This window comes from Gymnoscopelus microlampas (genome assembly GCF_963454915.1).
Source record: "Gymnoscopelus microlampas genome assembly, chromosome: 13".
Classification (NCBI taxonomy): Eukaryota; Metazoa; Chordata; class Actinopteri; order Myctophiformes; family Myctophidae; genus Gymnoscopelus; species Gymnoscopelus microlampas.
Genome location: NC_139950.1, coordinates 630452 through 650000, shown reverse-complemented (window position 1 = coordinate 650000; position 19549 = coordinate 630452). Strand labels below are relative to the sequence as shown.

Here is a 19549-nt window from a genome sequence, read left to right as displayed (position 1 = left end):
TCATGGCTCTCTGTGCCTGGATGTGAACTGTTTTATAACGCTGTTGCTGGTTGCAAGTTACAACTCGTCTTGTTGCTTTAGGGCCGGTACACGCTGTGGTACTTTTAAAGTGGTCGGGTGTCATCTGATGTTAAACATTGCCATTAAATAATTATCTATTTCTCTGTATGTCTCTCTCTCTCTCTCTCTCTCTCTCTCTCTCTCTCTCTCTCTCTCTCTCTCTCTCTCTCTCTCTCTCTCTCGGGAATACACAGGACCTAATTAATGGTAACAAGCCCTGAGGGTTTGGGTTATCCTTTTAGCATTCTTTTGTATAAATCTGTGCCGTGCCTCTTTTTTTGGCAAACTATCCGTCTGTTGAAATGCACGCACGCACGCACGCACGCACGCACGCACGCACGCACGCACGCACGCACGCACACACACACACACGCACGCACACACACACAGCTCTCTCTCGCTATACATATTTATGTATTGTTTATAGAACAAACAATATCAAAAAGAACCCCCAAATGTGTACATTTTAAGTACTTGATAAACAAAAAGTTGGCTGCTTATCTCTCTGCCTGGCAACACCAGGTTGCCAGGTTCGGAGACAAACAAGCAACGAGCGTTAGCTCGTTCTGTTATTAGCGGTTAGCTTGTCGGGACTTTCATCGCCTGTAAGGGTCTCATGGGGCTCCACATTGAGTGCTAGGAGAAAAAAACAGACTTTGCATTTGTTTAAATAGGCAAATTTGGGCTATGCTCGCGCCTCCTATTATGCCAACGGTGGGGGTCGACAGGGGGATTTGTGGAGTAACTCAATGGGCATTTCTACGTTGGTGAGTGATTTGCCACATATCAAAGATAACACTAAAAATGAACTCCTTTAAAGGGCAAGACCACTTTGGTAGAGGTTTGGTTTGTGTATTTACCTTGCCATGGTGTAACTCCAAAGGTGGACAAGAAATGAAAAAGAATTGCTCTATTAATTAGAAATTGATAATTAAAAATATGCTCCCCATTGACTTACATTGTACGCTGAAATAGCTCTCAAAGTTATTCTTTTAGCCCATAAACGAACACAAACTAAGCTGATTCAGACAATATAGAAAATCACCAAACCCAGTACTGTTTCTTTTTTTTATAAAAAATGTCAACTTCCTGATGATTTTACTATTTGAAGATCCGGATCCGCCGATCCAGTCCAGGTTTTCTTTCTAATAAAAATAGCTAAATCAACAGTAAGTTAACATTTGTATTTAAAAAAAAACAGTACTGGGTTTGGTGATGTTCTATATTGTCTGAATCGACTTTGTTTACATTCGTTTACATGCTTAAAGAGCGACTTTGAGAGCTGTTTTACTGTACAATGTAAGTCAATGGGGAGCATATTTTGAATTATGAATTTCTAATCAATGCAGCAATTATTTTTTATTTCTTGACCACCTTTGGAGTTACATCATGGCAAGGTAACTACACAACCCAAACCTCTACCAAAGTGGTCTTTCCCTTTAAACAGTGCTTGCTTTTCAAAGGTCAGTGTTATTTGAGGACAGAACGAGATCAAGTTCTACCAGCTAAACCATTGGTTTCTTTTGGCAAGGTAGCTTCAATAGTTGTGGTTTCCATTACGGTGATCAGGCATTCTTTGTTGATGAGAAAGTCCAAGAAATGCACATGTAACAATGGAAAAAAGACACACCCTGCCATTCATTTGATATGAATTTGATCTGACAGGCCCCCGTCCTATACAAACCCATTGTAACTTCAAACTCCATTTTAACCATGATAGATTCATTGAAAACTCATGTCCTTGGTTCTGGTGACTGATATTGTCCTTCTAATACGTGAGGGGCCGTGTTTTTATATTGTTATTTTATATATTAATTTTCTTCTTAAATTTTCCTTTAATTTGAGTGTTTGCCTGTCATGCCAAGAATAGGGGTTCATGTGGTTCATTATTTTATTGAGGGTATGAGCTTGAGGGTGATGAGGCCAATAATGGGTCATGTTCTGTACATCGAGGCTGGACATTTTGTCTTCATCACTCTGGTCCCCAGCACTGGTGGAAAAGGTACTCAGATATATATATTTTTTACTTAGCCCTAAGTAAAAGTAGCAATACCTTAATGTAGAAATACTCTGTTACAAGTAAAGAGCCTACATTCAAAATGTTACTTGAATACAAGTACAACAGTATTGGCATCAAATATACTTTAGTAGGCTACTCGTAATGTCACATTTCACTTTTTTTTTTGCAAAATGTTGCAATAAAAAAAAACAGATCTACAAGCTCATGCGTTGCAATGTGAGCTTGTAGATCTGCCATCTTCGAATCGCCAAGTATAAAATAGGCTTAAATGGTTCATCTAGGTTTTGTAATAATAATCTAAATCCGCAAAGTATTCAAATCATTGTAGTGGAGTTAAAAAGTACAATATTTGCCTCTGAGATATAATGGATTAAAAGCATAAAGTATTAAAACACATAAATACTCAAGTAAAGTAAAAGTATTTTGAAATTGCTCTGAAGTGCATTACTTGAGTAAAAGTACTTACATAGTTACTTAGTTCCACCAGTGTGGATATAGACTTACCCATAATCAGTAACACCTTCCCAGGCCCCATGCCAAAGACGAACCGATTGAGCTCACTCAACTGATGTAAGAATAAGTATCTTTTTGTAGAATCCTCAACCTCTCTGCAGCTGCACATTCACTGTCCATACAGTAACAATAGAATCCAAGCTGTTACGCAGTGAAAGAGAAAGTAACAGAAAGCCAAAGAAGGAAAACAGGGAAGTGCATATGGCACTCTGCCCAGGATTATGCCTCCCTCAAAGGTGCTGTGAGGATAGGCAGGCCTACTGTATGTATAGGATTACCGGGAATAGTGGCTGTTTAAACTGTTTAAACACTTGAAGGGATATTACACTTTCAAACATGTTTGGGGTCATTTAACGTCTACTCTGGCTTGTGTGAGCACCCCAGACAGTTGCTTGATTCATTTGATATGAATTTTATCAGACACGCCCCCGTCCTATACAAACCCATTGTAACTTCAAACTCCATTTTAACCATGATAGATTCACTGAAAACTCATGTCCTTGGTTCTGGTGACTGATATTGTCCTTCTAATACGTGAGGGGGCCGTGTTTTTATATAGTTTTATTATGTGTTTTTTCATTCTTTAAGTTTTCCTGTAGAATATTATACAATTTAAGTGTTTGCCTGTTATGCCATGCTCAGAATAGGGACGCTAGGGTTCATGTGGTTAATTATTTTATTGAGGGTATGAGCTGGAGGGTGTGTGGTGATGAGGGCAATAATGGGTCAAGTTCTGTACATCGAGGCTGGACATTTTGGGCAGAAATCTATCTCCATATTTTAACTTTTTTTGTAAATGAATGCCGTACGTCGTCATTCTAGTATGTCACACAAAAGTAGCAAAAATAGCTTATCTACATGCTCAAGACGTGTCACATCACAACGTTTTGAGCTTGTAGATCTGGACTTTTTGCTATTTTGGAATTGGAACTCTTTTTTGATATTTTTGAATTGGAATCCTGAAAATTTACATTTTTATTTAATTTCAAATGCATTTAGTTATACTTAAGTTAACTTTATGAATTTAACACACAAATGCATTGGACATAAAACAGTCATTAAACTAACAATATAGCGATACTATAGTAATTAAAGCGGGTTCATGTTTGCATGTTTGGAATCGGAACCGCTGAAATCAATATATCAGTATTCCGAAATTAACCTGTGGTTGAGGGCCGCCAGTTGCCCATGTATGCCCCAGATACTCCTTTTTAATATACTTTATTGTACTTATTCAGGGTTTACAAAGAATGTACAGTTACATGACATGTTAATAAGCATTGCAATACATGTTAATAGACACTTCAATACATGTAAATAAATATTTCAATACAAAAATATAGTTTTGTTTTTTTTTGCTTCTTTTTTTTCACATTGTCAATAAGTGCCATGGCTTCAGCTTTTTTTTTGTCTGGAGTCTATTGTTCTTAGCCTTTTTAGTTCAGTTTTAATTTGTGTGGAGACCACCTCTCCAGAGATGGACTCCTGGTATATCACCATGGCACATCAAGTTTTCCATATTTGGTTGACCACAGTGCACACCACATATCCATTGAAATCCTGATCCATGGCAGACATTCTTTCCTCAAACACTCCATACATTGCAGCATTATATTTGACATTTACATTAAACCCAAATAGGCTCTATTCACAGCAGCCATATTATGAAGACATTCACAGGTGTTACCAATGATACTAATGAAGGCTCTGTTCCATTCTGGTCAAACAGAGTCAGGGTGCTGATATTGTGCATGTTGGCTCACTGGAAACACTCTGCTACACCAGTGGGTCTACAGTTGGGGTCCAGGGACCCTCATGGGCTTCCAAATACGGGTCCATTTGGTTCCATTTGTACACTCTCAGAGTTATGGGGCTTGTGGAAACCACTGTGCTAGACTAAATGGAACAGAGCCTTCATTAGTATCATTGGTAACACCTGTGAAGGAAGTGATAATATGGCTGCTGTGAATAGAGCCTATTGTGGCATTTTCCCCAAACATATTGTGACCTCTGACAATCTACGAGTAATAATAATAATAATAATAATAATAATAATAAACTTTATTTGTATAGCACCTTTCATGACATGAAATGCAGCGCAAAGTGCTTTACAGAGCAAGAATACAGTTACAGTTACAACCAATTTAACAATAAAGCAAACAAAAAAGAGTAGGCGTTCAACAGATTCGTCCCCGTTACAGTTCCCAATAGGGCATTTAACAGTTGCCACAAAGCAGCTCCATTTGACTACTGCTCTTACTGCCAGTCTCCTCCCTGAGACCAGCCACATGACATCCCTCTTTTTTTTCAGTAATGTTTTTACTCCAAATATTTGTAATACACACCTGCTTTTGAGTCTTTTAGACCTTTGTAGGTGAAAATGCCACCATAAAGGTCATCACACAGCTTAACATACAGATACTCCATCTTCTCACCTTCCATATGTAGCCGGCTGGAGGTTGAGGCTTAGGAGCCACCGTAGAGACGGTGGCACGCTCCATTCCCGTATGCGTTAGCCGGCTAGAGTGAGCCTCAGGGGCCACCATAGAGACGGCCGTGCGTTACACTTCCGCATTAACAATCTAGTGCTTTACTATTTAAATGCTCAGCCCGCAGCCGAACGTTAAGCTGCTCGGTGGTTTCGGCTGTGGGTTTTGCGACCCGGGTCTTTTTGTGTTCTTGCTTGTCCTTGCCTGGGTGAGTAGCATGTTGCATGTCCATTTTAATGTGTTGTACTGTGTTTTTATGTTTTAAAGCAGCATTTTAATCTTTGTTTGTTACCACCCAGGTTAAGGTGTTTGGGTCCAGACGTGACTATCACAGTGACGAGAGCCAGGGGGATAATGCGCAGGAATAATTACAATTAAGGTATACAAACTGTTAATTTATAATGTTTATTTGATTACTTGATTTGTTTGTGTACTTAATGTTGTTGTTTCCACCCCCCTGTAGATCTCACCACTGCTGTTTTGTTTACCTTGAGTTATTGTTTTGTTTTGTTTTGTTTTGAGTCAGAGTTTGTTTTTCAGTTGTTTATTGAGCTATTTCTTGTTTTTCTGTTGTACTAATTTATGTTTTTGTTTGTCTCTCCCCCAAACACGGTGCTGAGCGTGCTGCTGTCCGGGGCCAACGGGAGCCAGGGGGGTATTAGCCGACCAGCCTCAAGGGTTCACCTAAGAGCACCATAGCCCACGACCTTAAGGTTTGATTTGTTGTGAATGCGAACACCCCGTTGCACGGTGTCGCGTTGTGTTTTACTCTTGTTTGCCGTGTGTTTAACTTTTGCTGAGTGTGCATGTTTAGCCTTAGCCTTGTGTAGTCTTGGTGACGGTTAGCTTAGCTGCTTTTAGCTTAGTTTCCCTTGTATATGGTCGACTTTTGCCTGCCTGCCCCCCAATTGAACCCGGATGTAGCACCTTTGTTCCATGTTGTGAGTAATTGATTATTGCTTGGGATTTACAACATCTATTATATAGTATGGCTTTTATGATTGATTGTATCCTCACTGAGTTATCTTGCCTTTTAGTAATAAAAGAATTGTACTTGAATTGAAATGTTTATGTGCTAAAGTTAATAAAAACCTCCTTTGTGTTTGGGGGAACCAAAGCTCTTGTCTCATGCCTCATTAACGAACACTTGCATAGTTGGGGAGCCTGATTTAAAGGTTTTATTTCATTATTATAATTTCCCTGATATAACATCTTCAGGGTGGCGTAGTCATACAAATCCTTAATTCCTTAGTCGACACTCCGTTACACATAGCAAGCAGTTCCTACCTGAAAGCCCCCCTCCCCCATACCCTCCATCTTCTGAACCGAAAATCTCCTTCCCTGCTGCCTGCAGAGATTCAGATAGAACCAATGAAATGGAATGCTGCCCTCAGATGGCATTCCAATGAATATAAGTCACATCTGCTGTAGAGATGGTGCATGGATTGCACGCTGTAGTGCTGCCCCCTACTGATCATAATCTGTTTATGTCTCTTTACCGTTTATGAAAAGTGTATATATATACATATAATTGTGTGAAAAATGAAAAGGGGAAAAGTAGATTGGTCAAAGGCCAGCCCAGACCCATGAGTGATATTTGTGTCAAAGTTGCAGGCAACTGACAACTGGTCTGTTGTGGGAAGGTCAATCTGGGAACCCATAGTAAAAAAACAAACAAGAAAACAGTGCCCTCAGCCCTCCACTTCTGGTCCACTCTCAGCTTGAGAGGGGGTGGATTTTGTACAGCCGCCCCATCAAATACAATTGATTTGATCATTACTAACTTCCGCAAAAGGAATGACAATAATAACAAATAAAAGAAACAAACAGTGTTCAATAATTACTATTTTGCCCGCAAGGGGATTCAGGGTCGGCCATTGCCGGAAGGGCCACTAGTCTGGCCACAGGTCTGATGTAGGTCTTGCCCTTGATCTCCACTTCTGCTGTACGAACACGCCCGTCGTCGCTTGGCATGAGGCGAGTCACCCTTCCAATTGGCCACAGTCCTCTGGGCAACTGTGGGTCCATCACCATAACGACTGTGGATGCCTCCAGGTTGGCTGTGTCTTTATGCCATTTCTGGCGGGTTTGAAGGTTTGGTAAGTAGTCTTTGATAAAATGTGACCATAAGTGGTTGCCTAAGATCTGGCTGTGCTTCCACTTGCGGCGACCAATGAGCTCGGTGTCGTTGTACACTGCCTGAGGAAGGGAGGCGTCCCACCGCCCCATGAGGAGAAGGTTTGGGGTCACAGGGTCAGGGTCAGCCAGATCCGATGAAGCGTAACCAAGGGGTTTTGAGTTGAGGATTCCTTCTATTTCTATTAGAACAGTGTTAAGCACCTCCTCCGTAACGGTTTGGGCTCCCAGTGATGATCGCAGTGCTGTCTTAATTGACCTCACCTCTCTTTCCCACACACCTCCGAAGTGGGGGGCATTTGGGGGGTTGAACTTGAATAGAATTTTTCTCTTACCCAGTTGCTCCTTTAATGCTGGGCTCATTGCAGCAAAGGCATTGCTAAGTTCCTTTGCTCCTCCTCTGAAGTTCGTTCCACAGTCAGACAGAATTTCGAAAGGTTGACCTCTGCGTGATGTGAAACGGCGCAGGGACAAGAAACTGTCAGTATCGACGCTGGTTAGGATTTCGATGTGAAGGCAGTGAGTGGTAAGGCATTTGAATAGGATCCCTCATCTTTTATCGGTTTTGCGACCAACATTTATGAGTAGTGGGCCAAAATAGTCCATCCCTGTGGAGCAGAACGGGGGCTGTGTTAAACGGACCCTGGAAGAGGGTAGATCAGCGTACAGTAGGTTTCGCCCTCCACTTCCTGCATTCCACACAGTTCCACTGATGCTGTTTAATGGCCTGACGTCCGCGAAGGATCCAGTATGAGCGCCTAAGCTCGGCAAACACACTCTCTGGACCAGGATGTAAGAGGCGAGTGTCATAGTCCTTTATTATCATGGGTGACTGCATGTTTGGGGTCAAGCACTATAGGATGCATTGCTCCTGGTTCTAACTCTGCTGCCAACCGAAGTCTGCCTCCAACTCTGATAAGGTTAAGCTTGGGCTCAAACTGTGGAGAAAGGGGAATGAGGCGAATAGAGGGGGTCCCTGCTTCATCTCTCTCTCAGCTAGGAGGTCCTTGGCCTGAAAAACGTTGAAGACCCCTGCTATAGAGCTTTATTCCAATATGGTTTGTATTTTGTATTGTATTGTATTGTATTGTATTGTATTACTGATGAATTTTGTACAATAGACCACAATGGAAACAAGCCCCTGGGGCTTTTTGTGTTACCCTTCTAGCATTACCTGTACAGTTAATAATCGTGTTAATGAAGTATTCAATCAATCAAAAACCCCTCTCCACCCCCTTTTCTGACAGAAAGCCTTGAAGGGAGACTTTGACCAACTGCATACCGTGGGAGATCATTCCAGAGCTTATGCACACGGTCATGCTTTATGTTAAATCTGGTTTTAGGAACCTGGACGGCCATGTCTGAGGCTCCAAAGCTGACCCTATAAATACAACAACCACAAAAATGGGACCCGTAATCCATTAAAACCGGGAAAGCATCTTTGTCATTTTAGATTTTATCTACAGCATTAGCAACATAGGTTTTCAGAAAACTCTTAGGATTTAGAACAGTGGTTTAGAACAGTGATTCTCAAAAATAGCAGATCTACAAGGTTGCAGTGTATCACTTGTACATCTGCTATTTTTGAACGTCTTGAAAGTTTTTGAAAAATTATAGTTATAGTTTAGATTTTTTTAAACACAAATCTTCTCTTTTGGGGGGTCCCTGAAACAAAACATTTTCAGATGGGGGGTCCGCAGGCAAATACATATCAATTTGGGGGTCCTTGGCATGAAAACGCTTCAGATTTACAAGGCATTTGTACAATCGGCCTCAGATCTTAATGGGTTAATCACTCACAGTAGATCCAGGAGAGAAACTAGCCTATCTACAAGCTCACAACGGGGCTCATCACAAGTTCCTTTACATAAAACAATACGTTTTATTTGCCCATATATGGAGATCCCTGATGTCATCAGTATACAGTATGCCCATATATTCACATGCCCCTATATTGGCATATTGGTGTACCAGATCTCCATACATGCCTATATATAGGCATATCGGTTAGATCTGTGGTCCTGGACAACCACCTATCCGACCAACTCCACACCTGAGCAGGTTCTCTGAGCGGATTTCCCAACGCAAACACAAGACAGAGATCATGCCATAAAGAGATCTGCCATAAAGCCATAAAATGACCTGATCGGTGATGAGATCAGAGCAGGATTTATAGACCACAGTAAAACAACACACCAGGTATATTCATTAACCACCAGATGTCCATACAATCACCTAGGCTACTGATCACCTATTGGACACCAACTGAACACCTACTGAAATGTGTTTACGATTTTTATCATTATGCTATTGTTGTTGTTGTTGTTGTTGTTGTTGTTGTTGTTGTTGTTATCTATGCTCTTGCATTGTCTTAAGGAAGCCAAACCAAAATACGTTTTAGTCTTATGTACACAAGATGTAACAATAAAGTACAACCTTGAACCTGAACACCTACTGATCTGACTGAACACCTAAACTGATCAGACTTTTTTTGGGTGTTTTTTCTCACACCTTAAAGGCATTGTAGGGAGTTCAGACATAATCAAAGAAAAAAACTGTTGTCAAACACCGCCCCTCCAGCAGTTCTTTTCCCCGACCACCAGGGGGTGACGCAGGGGGGACTTTTTAAATGAGTCATGCCCAAAATAGGTTGCCTTATGCGGATACAATTCGCGGAAATGCCCGACCCTACGGTTCTCTGAATTTATATTTTTAAATAGGCTCTTTCATGATAAATTGACCACATATATGAAGCTAAACAACTAAATTCTATCCAAACGATTTTTTAAAAGTAAATTATGTGCCTCAAAAAAGAAGTTTGAGAGCGTTTTAAAACCGAAAGTAAAAAGTTGATACGGGCACGGACGCGCACGGACACGCACATGCGTGCGTTAATTTACGACCCGGACATAAACAACATGAACATAAACAGAAGGGAAAATACGGATTTCAGACAGAGGACTGTGTTTCAATGAAGGAAAACACCCCAGCATCATTATATAGTGGCTGATAGAGGGGAGAAAATGCAAAAAATATATATATACATATTTTTTAAATTTAGGCTTAATGTTCCCTACAATGCCTTTAACTAAAGTCCATAGTATATACTTACAGTATACATCTGTTGCTATGCCCTCGTACCATTATATCTTATCTCAGGTACTATTGATCTCTCCTCCCCCTTGCCCCCCTTCTTCTTCCCTTTCTTTTTTTCTATGGAAATAACAAAACCTTTTTACTTCTGTAAACCTGTGATGTGACAATAAAGCTGATTCTGATTCTGAACACCTACTGAGCTGACTGAATACCTACTGAACACCTATACTGATCTGACTGAACACGTACTGCTCTGACTGAACACCTACTGATCTGACTGAACACCTTCTGAGCTACACCAACAACCAGCCAACGAAGAAACCCCCTAGAAAAGTAAACACCATGAAGACCAGCATGGTGTCTGCCATCACTGTCCTGCTCCTGGCTTTCACCTTCACTTCTGATGCTCCAGGTCCAGGTAAGAGACACTCTGCTTATCTGTTGGTTCAATTAATATATCTATATTAACAATGAAACTACATACTGTCCAGGTCCAAGTAAGTCACACTACAATTTTCAATGTAGGCATTTAGCAGATGCTGTTATCCAGAGTGACTTACAGTAAGCAAGGTACACATACATACATAGAATGCAGAGACACATTGTAGTGCCTCAGTGAACTAGGAACCCTTTGATGCTCAGTGCCAAGGCCCATTTTCTTTGGTATGACCCGGCCGGGGATCGAACCCCGACCTCCCAGTATAACATTTAAAATGGGCAAAATCCTAAATGTTAGGATGCGCTCAACTAGCCTGGCATGGCCAGATTAATATCACTGCGAAGATATTTGTCTGGAATCTCTGTGTAGAACCTGCACTTCTGAGGGGCAAATGAAAAAAAAAATGCCTCTAGTGATAAAGCAGCCCCATATTTGCTTACTGGGTCCTGATTGGTCCCTCACAACTTCGGAGGGAGAGAGGGGAAAGACCTAATCTGCCGAGGGCAATTTTGTTTTGCAATGGCAGATTCGTCTGGAACCAGACGGCTGATATGTCCAAAGGTGTACTGTGGATTTTCACTCAGCACATACACTCGCACGTGAGCGATTGAAATAACCTCTTTAATATGTAGGCCTATTTATAAACCCCCAATATATATATCGACAGTACATCTGACAGTATGCCTACACCTGCAGACTGCAGTAACCTAGCCTATGAAGCTTGAATTTCCCCTAAATAAAAAGTCTGAAAATGACTTTAACATTGACAATAAGGCCTTTATCCAGAGCTACTTATTGCTTAGTTGGTTATAATTAATTAAATTCCGAGGACTTGTTGTGCATTTGGTTACATTTGTATAGCCTACTCTTCAGAGCTACACCAAAACTGACAGTGAACGTCATGACATTTAACACAACTGTCTGTTGAAAAGACCGTTTGTACAACAAATGCAGAACGTTTTACATCATTTAACCAGCGGGCTAATTTTGATTTTATTTTGAAGAGCAGGCGGAAGTGCTCTTATGGTTGTCAGTGCTGACTTAACAGACATCACTAAATATTGACACACATTGAGTTTAAACATTATTCTACGTTCCATAATGATGTTTAAGAACAAATAAAACCAACAACATGTACATTTGTTATTGGTTCTCATTATAAACGCCAGTAGGATTCGTAGTTATATTGTCTCTCTACAAGCAAATCACTCATTTAATGTCTGGACATGTTTATGTATTCTGCAATTGTCCATTGTCACCACAAGGTGACAGCAAAGCCTATATTTTGCCAATATATAGTGTAAATGCAGCTGTAAAAAGGATGTTGTTATATTGTAAGGAGTCTGACTCTGGGGCAATGTGATAGGAGTTTTGTTGAGTATATAATAAATAATGACATTTATTGTTGATGGTAATTAATGAATATATAAATAAATAAACAAACTAGTTGACCTTGGCTTCACAAGCTGTATTTCAATATACAAGCAGCAGACATTTAAATATTCAAATTCGAATATCGAATATTGAATATCCCCGTCCACGACCACTGATGTTTTCATAATCTGGATCATCCTGAACCAGGAAAGAAATGAATTATATTAATATTAATATTAATATTAATATATTAATATCAATATTAATATTAATATTAATATTAATATCAATGTATTGAATCCATCAGTATGAATGAGTGTAATCAATGATAATGTCCATACCAGAGTCTTTAAAAACATGACATATTATTCTAAAGAGAATCTAAACACAACATGAATAAGGCAGTCTATATACTACATAATAAAGACGGGGTGCCGTGATTTTCAGTGATCCCCCCCCCCCCCCCCCCCCCCCCCTAAAACATAATCATCAGGTATTATGGTTATACTAGGAGGAAGATTTTTTTCAAAAAAGTGTACAGAAATTGTTAAAAAAGTATGTTTTTATGTGGACACGCCTCCAGTTCCAGTTCATTAAGCTAAGGTTCTCACCTTAGCACCTCCTCCACCACCTTAGCACCACCCACCTGTCCTAGTCCCTCCTCCTCCTCATGCCCACACCTGTTGTGTTATGATAATGAGGGGGAGGGTATATTTTTACTATGTCACTAAAGGGCTGTTTTTCTATTGGCACGTTTGACCCTCAAGGTTTCAGCCTCCAGGTAGAAACTCAAAATAGTCAGAGAAGACATAAAACACCATAAAAACACCACCAGGGGGCTTACAGTTTTTCTCGAATGTCAGAACACATTTCTGGAAACTGCCCTCACTAAACTCTAAACACAAAACACTTTTCTCAAGCTAGCTCCACAAAAACTCGCATTCTCTTCGCAAAACCAAACTCTCACTCCAAAACCCAAACTTTCACCACAAAACTGTTGCTCCTATGGCCAAACCAAAACTTTGACAACAAAATCGTCCTCGCAGCTTGCAAAAATGTAAACACTATTGGGTATCAATCACACACTTCAATAAAAATTGAAAACACAATGTTCAGGGTGTGATGTTCTATATATCCCATCATCTGTATAGTAATCACATCTGTATAGTAATCAATAGTAAGTCACAGAATCTTTTTCGGGGAATTGAATCCCATTTATTGATGACAACTAATGGGGAAATACAGTACAAAATAAAACATAAAAATAAAACAACGTAAAAAATTCTTGTATTCTTGTAAAGAGGTACTGTATATTGTGCAAGGTCACACGACTGCAATCATAGGGTTTGTGCGGGGGCCTGTGCGGGGGCCTGTGCGGGGGCCTGTGCATCACGTCGTCGGGCGGGGTCAGGCCACAGGACCTCGTCGACATCGCAGGCTATGTTTTCCCTCGCCAGGCAGCGGGGGAAGAAAGCTCTGGCTTCCGGGATCTCTGCTCCTCCTCCTCCTCCTCTGTGTATTCCACCTCTGACACGAACTCTGCCTCTGTCCATTGTGTTGCTGTTTGGCACCTTCAGCAAACTGTGCATTCTAAACTGGCCTATATAGGTGTTGTCACATCAGTGGCAGGTGTCTTCAATTTTGAGTCACCGTGTTTAAGCAATGACACCTGTGCCTTCGTTGTGTTCAACTTTTGATGACTGAGTCTACCATTTTGCATCATGTGAGCAAAATGAGTTCAGTGAATGAGAATGTGTTCATATTGTTGTGCAACGTGTGTTTTAGCAAGTGCGAAAGTGTTTAGACTAAGTGCAAATGTGTTTAGAGTTCTGCAACGTGTGTTTTGGCAAATGCCAATGTGTTCAGAGTTTTGTGAAATCGGAGATTGAGGTGAAATGTGTTTATAGTTAAGCCAACTGGGGGCCTGATTTATTAAATGTGTTTAGGCAACTGGTCATTGTGCTCAGAGATCTAGAAATTGTGCTTTAGCAATCGAGAAAAACTGTAATGAAGTTCTCAACCTCATAGACACATCAAAAACAGAAAAAGTGCAAAACCATGGCACCACCTCTTTAAACAAATATAATGGAACTTTTTTTAACACAACATGAGAAGGAAATTACATCATAAGCTCATTAATAAAGGTAATTAAGGCCATAGATGCCTCATTGGCCAGTGGGGCCGCCTGTCAACACCACCCCCATCCTTATTGGCCAGTGGAGCCGCCCGTCAACACCTCCCCCATATCATGTGGAGAAGGCTTCCATAACTCCACTGTAAGAAATATTTCTGAGTTGCATAGAAGTACCTGTTACTGTCTATGTAAGATAAGGTGGTTTGGTATGAAACCCCACATTTGTATTTATTAATCCACGTATCCTATGTCATAACTACATGTCTGACATCTTTAACAAACCAAACCGTGTGAAAATCGGTTGAGTTATGATAATTATGATAATCTAGGGGTAGACCTCAAGAGGCAGCTGTTCATAACTAGAGTGGAGTACCTAGACCCTCACAGTGGAGTCAGTACTGCTGTATGGAGCTGAGACCTAGACCCTCACAGTGGAGTCAGTACTGCTGTATGGAGCTGAGACCTAGACCCTCACAGTGGAGTCAGTACTGCTGTATGGAGCTGAGACATGGACCCTCACAGTGGAGTCAGTACTGCTGTATGGGGTGAGACATGGACCCTCACAGTGGAGTCAGTACTGCTGTATGGGGCTGAGACATGGACCCTCACAGTGGTGTCAGTACTGCTGTATGGGGCTGAGACATGGACCCTCACAGTGGAGTCAGTACTGCTGTATGGGGCCGAGACATGGACCCTCACAGTGGAGTCAGTACTGCTGTATGGGGCTGAGAAATGGACCCCCACGCAAACTGACACTGTGGGAGCCAACCCAGGGCACAGTGAGGAGGGGAGAGAGGTGCAGACACACTGCTGTGTGTGTGTGTGTGTGTGTGTGTGTGTGTGTGTGTGTGTGTGTGTGTGTGTGTGTGTGTGTGCGTGCGTGCGTGCGTGCGTGCGTGCGTGCGTGCGTGCGTGCGTGCGTGCGTGCGTGCGTGCGTGCGTGCGTGCGTGCGTGCGTGCGTGCGTGCGTGCGTGCGTGCGAGAGAGAGAGAGAGAGAGAGAGAGAGAGAGAGAGAGAGAGAGAGAGAGAGAGAGAGAGAGAGACTACTATTACATGCTGTAAAGTTGTGGGTCCATTATCATTGGTTCTGGTTGGATCCTTTGTCCACTCTACTGGTTGTGGTTGACGTGCAGTGAGTAGAGAGATAAAAAACGTTTTAACTTTCATATAACAGCCTTTAACTCCTATTTCCTGTGGAATCTGAAACGTTATGAGCCTCATAAAGTCTGTCTCTCGGTGTCATTCTGTGTGAAGTGCATTGGAGCGGTGTAGCAGACAGACATCATGTGGAGAGGTGGAGGGTCTGGACAGCACTTTATGGCTTCAGGCTCTTTGTGTTCACAGACACATGCACAGTGCAACACAGTAACACTGAGGAGTTTACTGTGTGCTTTGGAACAACTCATTGTTTGGTGTGTGTGTGTGTGCATGCGTGCGTGCGTGCGTGCGTGCGTGCGTGCGTGCGTGCGTGCGTGCGTGCGTGCGTGCGTGCGAGGTTAGGTTTAAGGTTTAAGGATTAGACATTAAGAGGTTTGATTGATTGATTGATTGATTAAAGCACTTTATTTAGAAAAGACATGGAAACAATGCAGGGAAGTACAATTCACAATGATAGGTCCTCTAAACTGGATCGCTCATAAAAGCACAGTGCAAGATCCCCATGCACTCAAATCATGATAACATTTAAGAAAACAGACAGATATACATTACTATGCAGAACGTCATACAATCAGTTTACAGGGGGGGGGGGGTAGTTTAAGACTTTGACAGGTGCCAGTTTGGAATTGCAGCCTCCTGAAGGTGTGTTTAGGGCTGTTTTGAAAGTGAGTAGGGTTCTACATTCCTTTACTCCTTTTGGTAGGGCATTCCACATTTTTGTTGCAGGTCAGGTTTAGGGGTTAGGATTAGACATTTAGAGGTCAGGTTTAGGGGTTAAGATTAGACATTTAGAGGTTAGGTTTAGGGGTTAGGAGGATTAGACATTTAGAGGTTAGGTTTAGGGGTTAGGAGGATTAGACATTTAGAGGTTAAGTTTAGGGGTTAGGATTAGACATTTACAGGTTAGGTTTAGGGGTTAGGATTAGACATTTAGAGGTTAGGTTTAGGGGTTAGGATTAGACATTTAGAGGTTAAGTTTAGGGGTTAGGATTAGACATTTAGAGGTTAAGTTTAGGGGTTAGGATTAGACATTTAGAGGTTATGTTTAGGGGTTAGGATCAGACATTTAGAGGTTAGGTTTAGGGGTTAGGATTAGACATTTAGAGGTCAGGTTTAAGGGTTAGGAGGATTAGACATTTAGAGGTCAGGTTTAAGGGTTAGGATTAGACATTTAGAGGTCAGGTTTAGGGGTTAGGATTAGACATTTAGAGGTCAGGTTTAAGGGTTAGGATTAGACATTTAGAGGTCAGGTTTAGGGTTAGGATTAGACATTTAGAGGTCAGGTCTAGGGGTTAGGATTAGATATTAAGAGGTTTGATTGATTGATTGATTGATTGATTGATTGATTGATTGATTGATTGATTGATTGATTGATTGATTCATTCATTGATTGATTCATTGATTCATTGATTCATTGAAGCACTTTATTTAGAACAGACATGGAAACAGTACAGGGAAGTACAATTCACAATGATAGATCCTCTAAACCTGGATCGCTCATAAAAGCACAGTGCATGGCTGACAGAGCCGATTCTCAGTTCTATGTAATGTGGGTTTATAAGTTCTATTCATATTGTTAACGTGTTCAACTAATTAATCATTCAATTGAATAGATGATGTATATTCTTCTCCTGTTGTGTGCAGGAGCCAAAGACTGCATATTAGGTGGTTTGTTATCGTTACAGCTACAGATGTTTACATAGTTTCCTTATCTCTAAGTCCAGCAGAGCTTGCTGTCTCTGTATCCTCTGCTCTGCCTGCTAACTTCAAGTACTGAGTACTCATTGAGTACTTCCTAAGCCCTGCCTCCTGCTTAACTGTCTCTCCTTCTCATGCTGTATATATATCGATGTAAAGTATTTGTACGTCAGAAATGATTCAGGTCAAGCTGTACATTTGCTCCTTGCGGCAAGTAAAAAGTGAAGGAGATCTCCGTTGTGTCTGTGTCTATCTTATTCCAATGTGTGATCTGAGCCTAAGGTGTTTGTAAAATGATAAAGCAATCTATCATTACAATGGTCCCTCGAGCCTGGATGTCAGAGCTGTTCCAAGAAGAGTAAGAAGGAAGACGACGCTGGAAAAGTCTGCAAGCAGCCAGGACCCGGATCCTGCAAAAATCCTGGAGCGTGAATTCGATCCAGGTCGGCGGTCAACTCGTCTTATCATCTGCTCTTCAAGAAACGGCCGACGGCATTTGAACGCTGATCACACAACTATAAGATAGCACGTAAGTGAGACACAAAAGTTGTCTATCTATGTGCATATAGACATTGTTTATCTGCGTGCATAAACATGAACCTAAGCACTGTAGGCAGTGAAAGCTTAGGGTATGTTGCTATGTTTTAGAAGCAACAAGAGTGATTTATTTCCTGCAAATTGTATACTGTAGTGTGTATGAAATCACAGATATTGACGGACGCGCGTCATCACTATGTGTATCCAAAACGCGATCTGAGTGAATTATCCGGGTCTAACAATTTTCTCTCCGCGGTCATCACTATGTGAGTGCCGTGAGCACTTTTTCCGGATCTGATTATCTAGAATAACCCACAAAATACCCTTGGGTGTTCGATGAGAAATCCGTTGGGACGTGGTGAAACTGAATGTGTTTATATTGTATGTTTGTGCTTAATATTACTAAAAGTGTGATATTAAGATGTGTTATTAAGGAATGGGTGAAGTGGGATTCAAACAGTATACAGCAGTGTAAATAACGCTCGAAATAAGTGTGAGTGGGTCACGGTGGTTGAGAGACGAGTAGAGTCTCACCCCCCCTTGGACTGGTGACTATTGTGTGAATCTATGAATGAAAATACAGTGTGATGTGTGGGGATCCCCAGGGAATATGTGTATGTTCCTGTAGAAGCCTATGAGAGATTGTGAGGAATGTTCAGTGGAATATATGTGAATGAGAGAGAGAGAGAGAGACTAAGTGCGTGAGTGGATCTGCCTCTCTGTTGTGTGACTGTGAATGAATAAGATTTTCAGTGTCTGTGTATGTCCTCACGAGTATAGGAATACAAGTGAATGTGTGTGTGTGTGAGGGCTGCATGTGTGTGCCTGCTGAGAGAGAAAGCTGTGTGTGGAAAGTAACTGAGTACATTTACTCAGATACTGTACTCAAGCGTGCTGTGTGTGTGGGGACTGTGTGGGAGTGCGCGTGCGTGAGTGCGCGTGCGGGTATGCAAGATGGGAGAGAAAGCGAAAGAAAGAGAGTGGGGTGATGTTGATTACCAAGGAGCTAGGCCAAAAGGAAGGAAGGGACCCCCCCGAACATGTTTTCGCTGTGGCCGTACTGGACATTTCGTAGCCGATTGTAGATCGCGCACCACAGTTAATGACTGGGACGATAACAGGCAGGAGAACGCACAGGGCCCAAATACATGCTTTAGGTGTGGGCTCACGGGCCATGTTGTTGTTGGTGATTGTAACTCAGGAACAACTGTGGAGAACTGTAGTGACAATAGGCCGAAGAACAGAAGGCCACGCAGGTCTAAGGGCAGAATGGATACAGATAAATGGCAGGACATTGGTTTAATTGGGACAGAAACCCTTATCTATATGTATATTTATATGGTGAGGGCACACATTTGGTATTAATTAGCTACGATGTCTTGGCTCCTTTCCTGTTTACAGTAAGCCTTTTGTCTAAAGCTACAGTTAAATGCCCCTTGTAGATACCCAAAACTTTCCCAGTAGTCAACTAGTGACACACAAGACCGACAAAGTGTTTGCACAGGAAGAGTAAAACTAGTGACGGTGTGGGGAGCATTTCCAATACATTATTTTATTGTCTACATAATAAGTTGTTAAGTAAGCCTTGCCCAGCAACAGTGTGAGGCCCATAGGGGAGGAGCCTATCTCCTGTTTCCTTAGTGTGAGCCAGTTTTGATGTACAAGTACACCCCCCTGGACATGATGTTTTATGATTTCTGTTACAGTAAAATATGAAGTTTTTAGTAAATTATCTAAGCAAAGCGCTTAAGTATTGAGCATTGTAGTAGTTGTCACACACCCAGCAGTCCCAGCAGAACGATGTATTAGGTGCAAGTACCCCAAGCTAGGAATGTGCACTCACAGGTCAAGGGTCATTTTTGTCCAGCAAGTTAGCCCAGGGTTTGTGTGTGGC

General features: G+C 41.6%; 1 protein-coding gene across 1 annotated transcript in view; it reads right to left on the bottom strand.

The window, feature by feature from the left end:
- LOC311058113 (adhesion G protein-coupled receptor E3-like) overlaps positions 1–5094 on the bottom strand; it is a gene marked incomplete at its 5' end in the record, with an annotated part of 40069 nt that extends 34975 nt beyond the window's left edge. The window contains 2 exons of the mRNA XM_084075419.1: positions 2585–2645; positions 5029–5094. Coding sequence (XP_083931545.1) covers positions 2585–2645; positions 5029–5094 — 127 coding nt within the window. The remainder of the gene's footprint in view (positions 1–2584; positions 2646–5028) is intronic.
- Positions 5095–19549: the final 14455 nt, after the last annotated feature.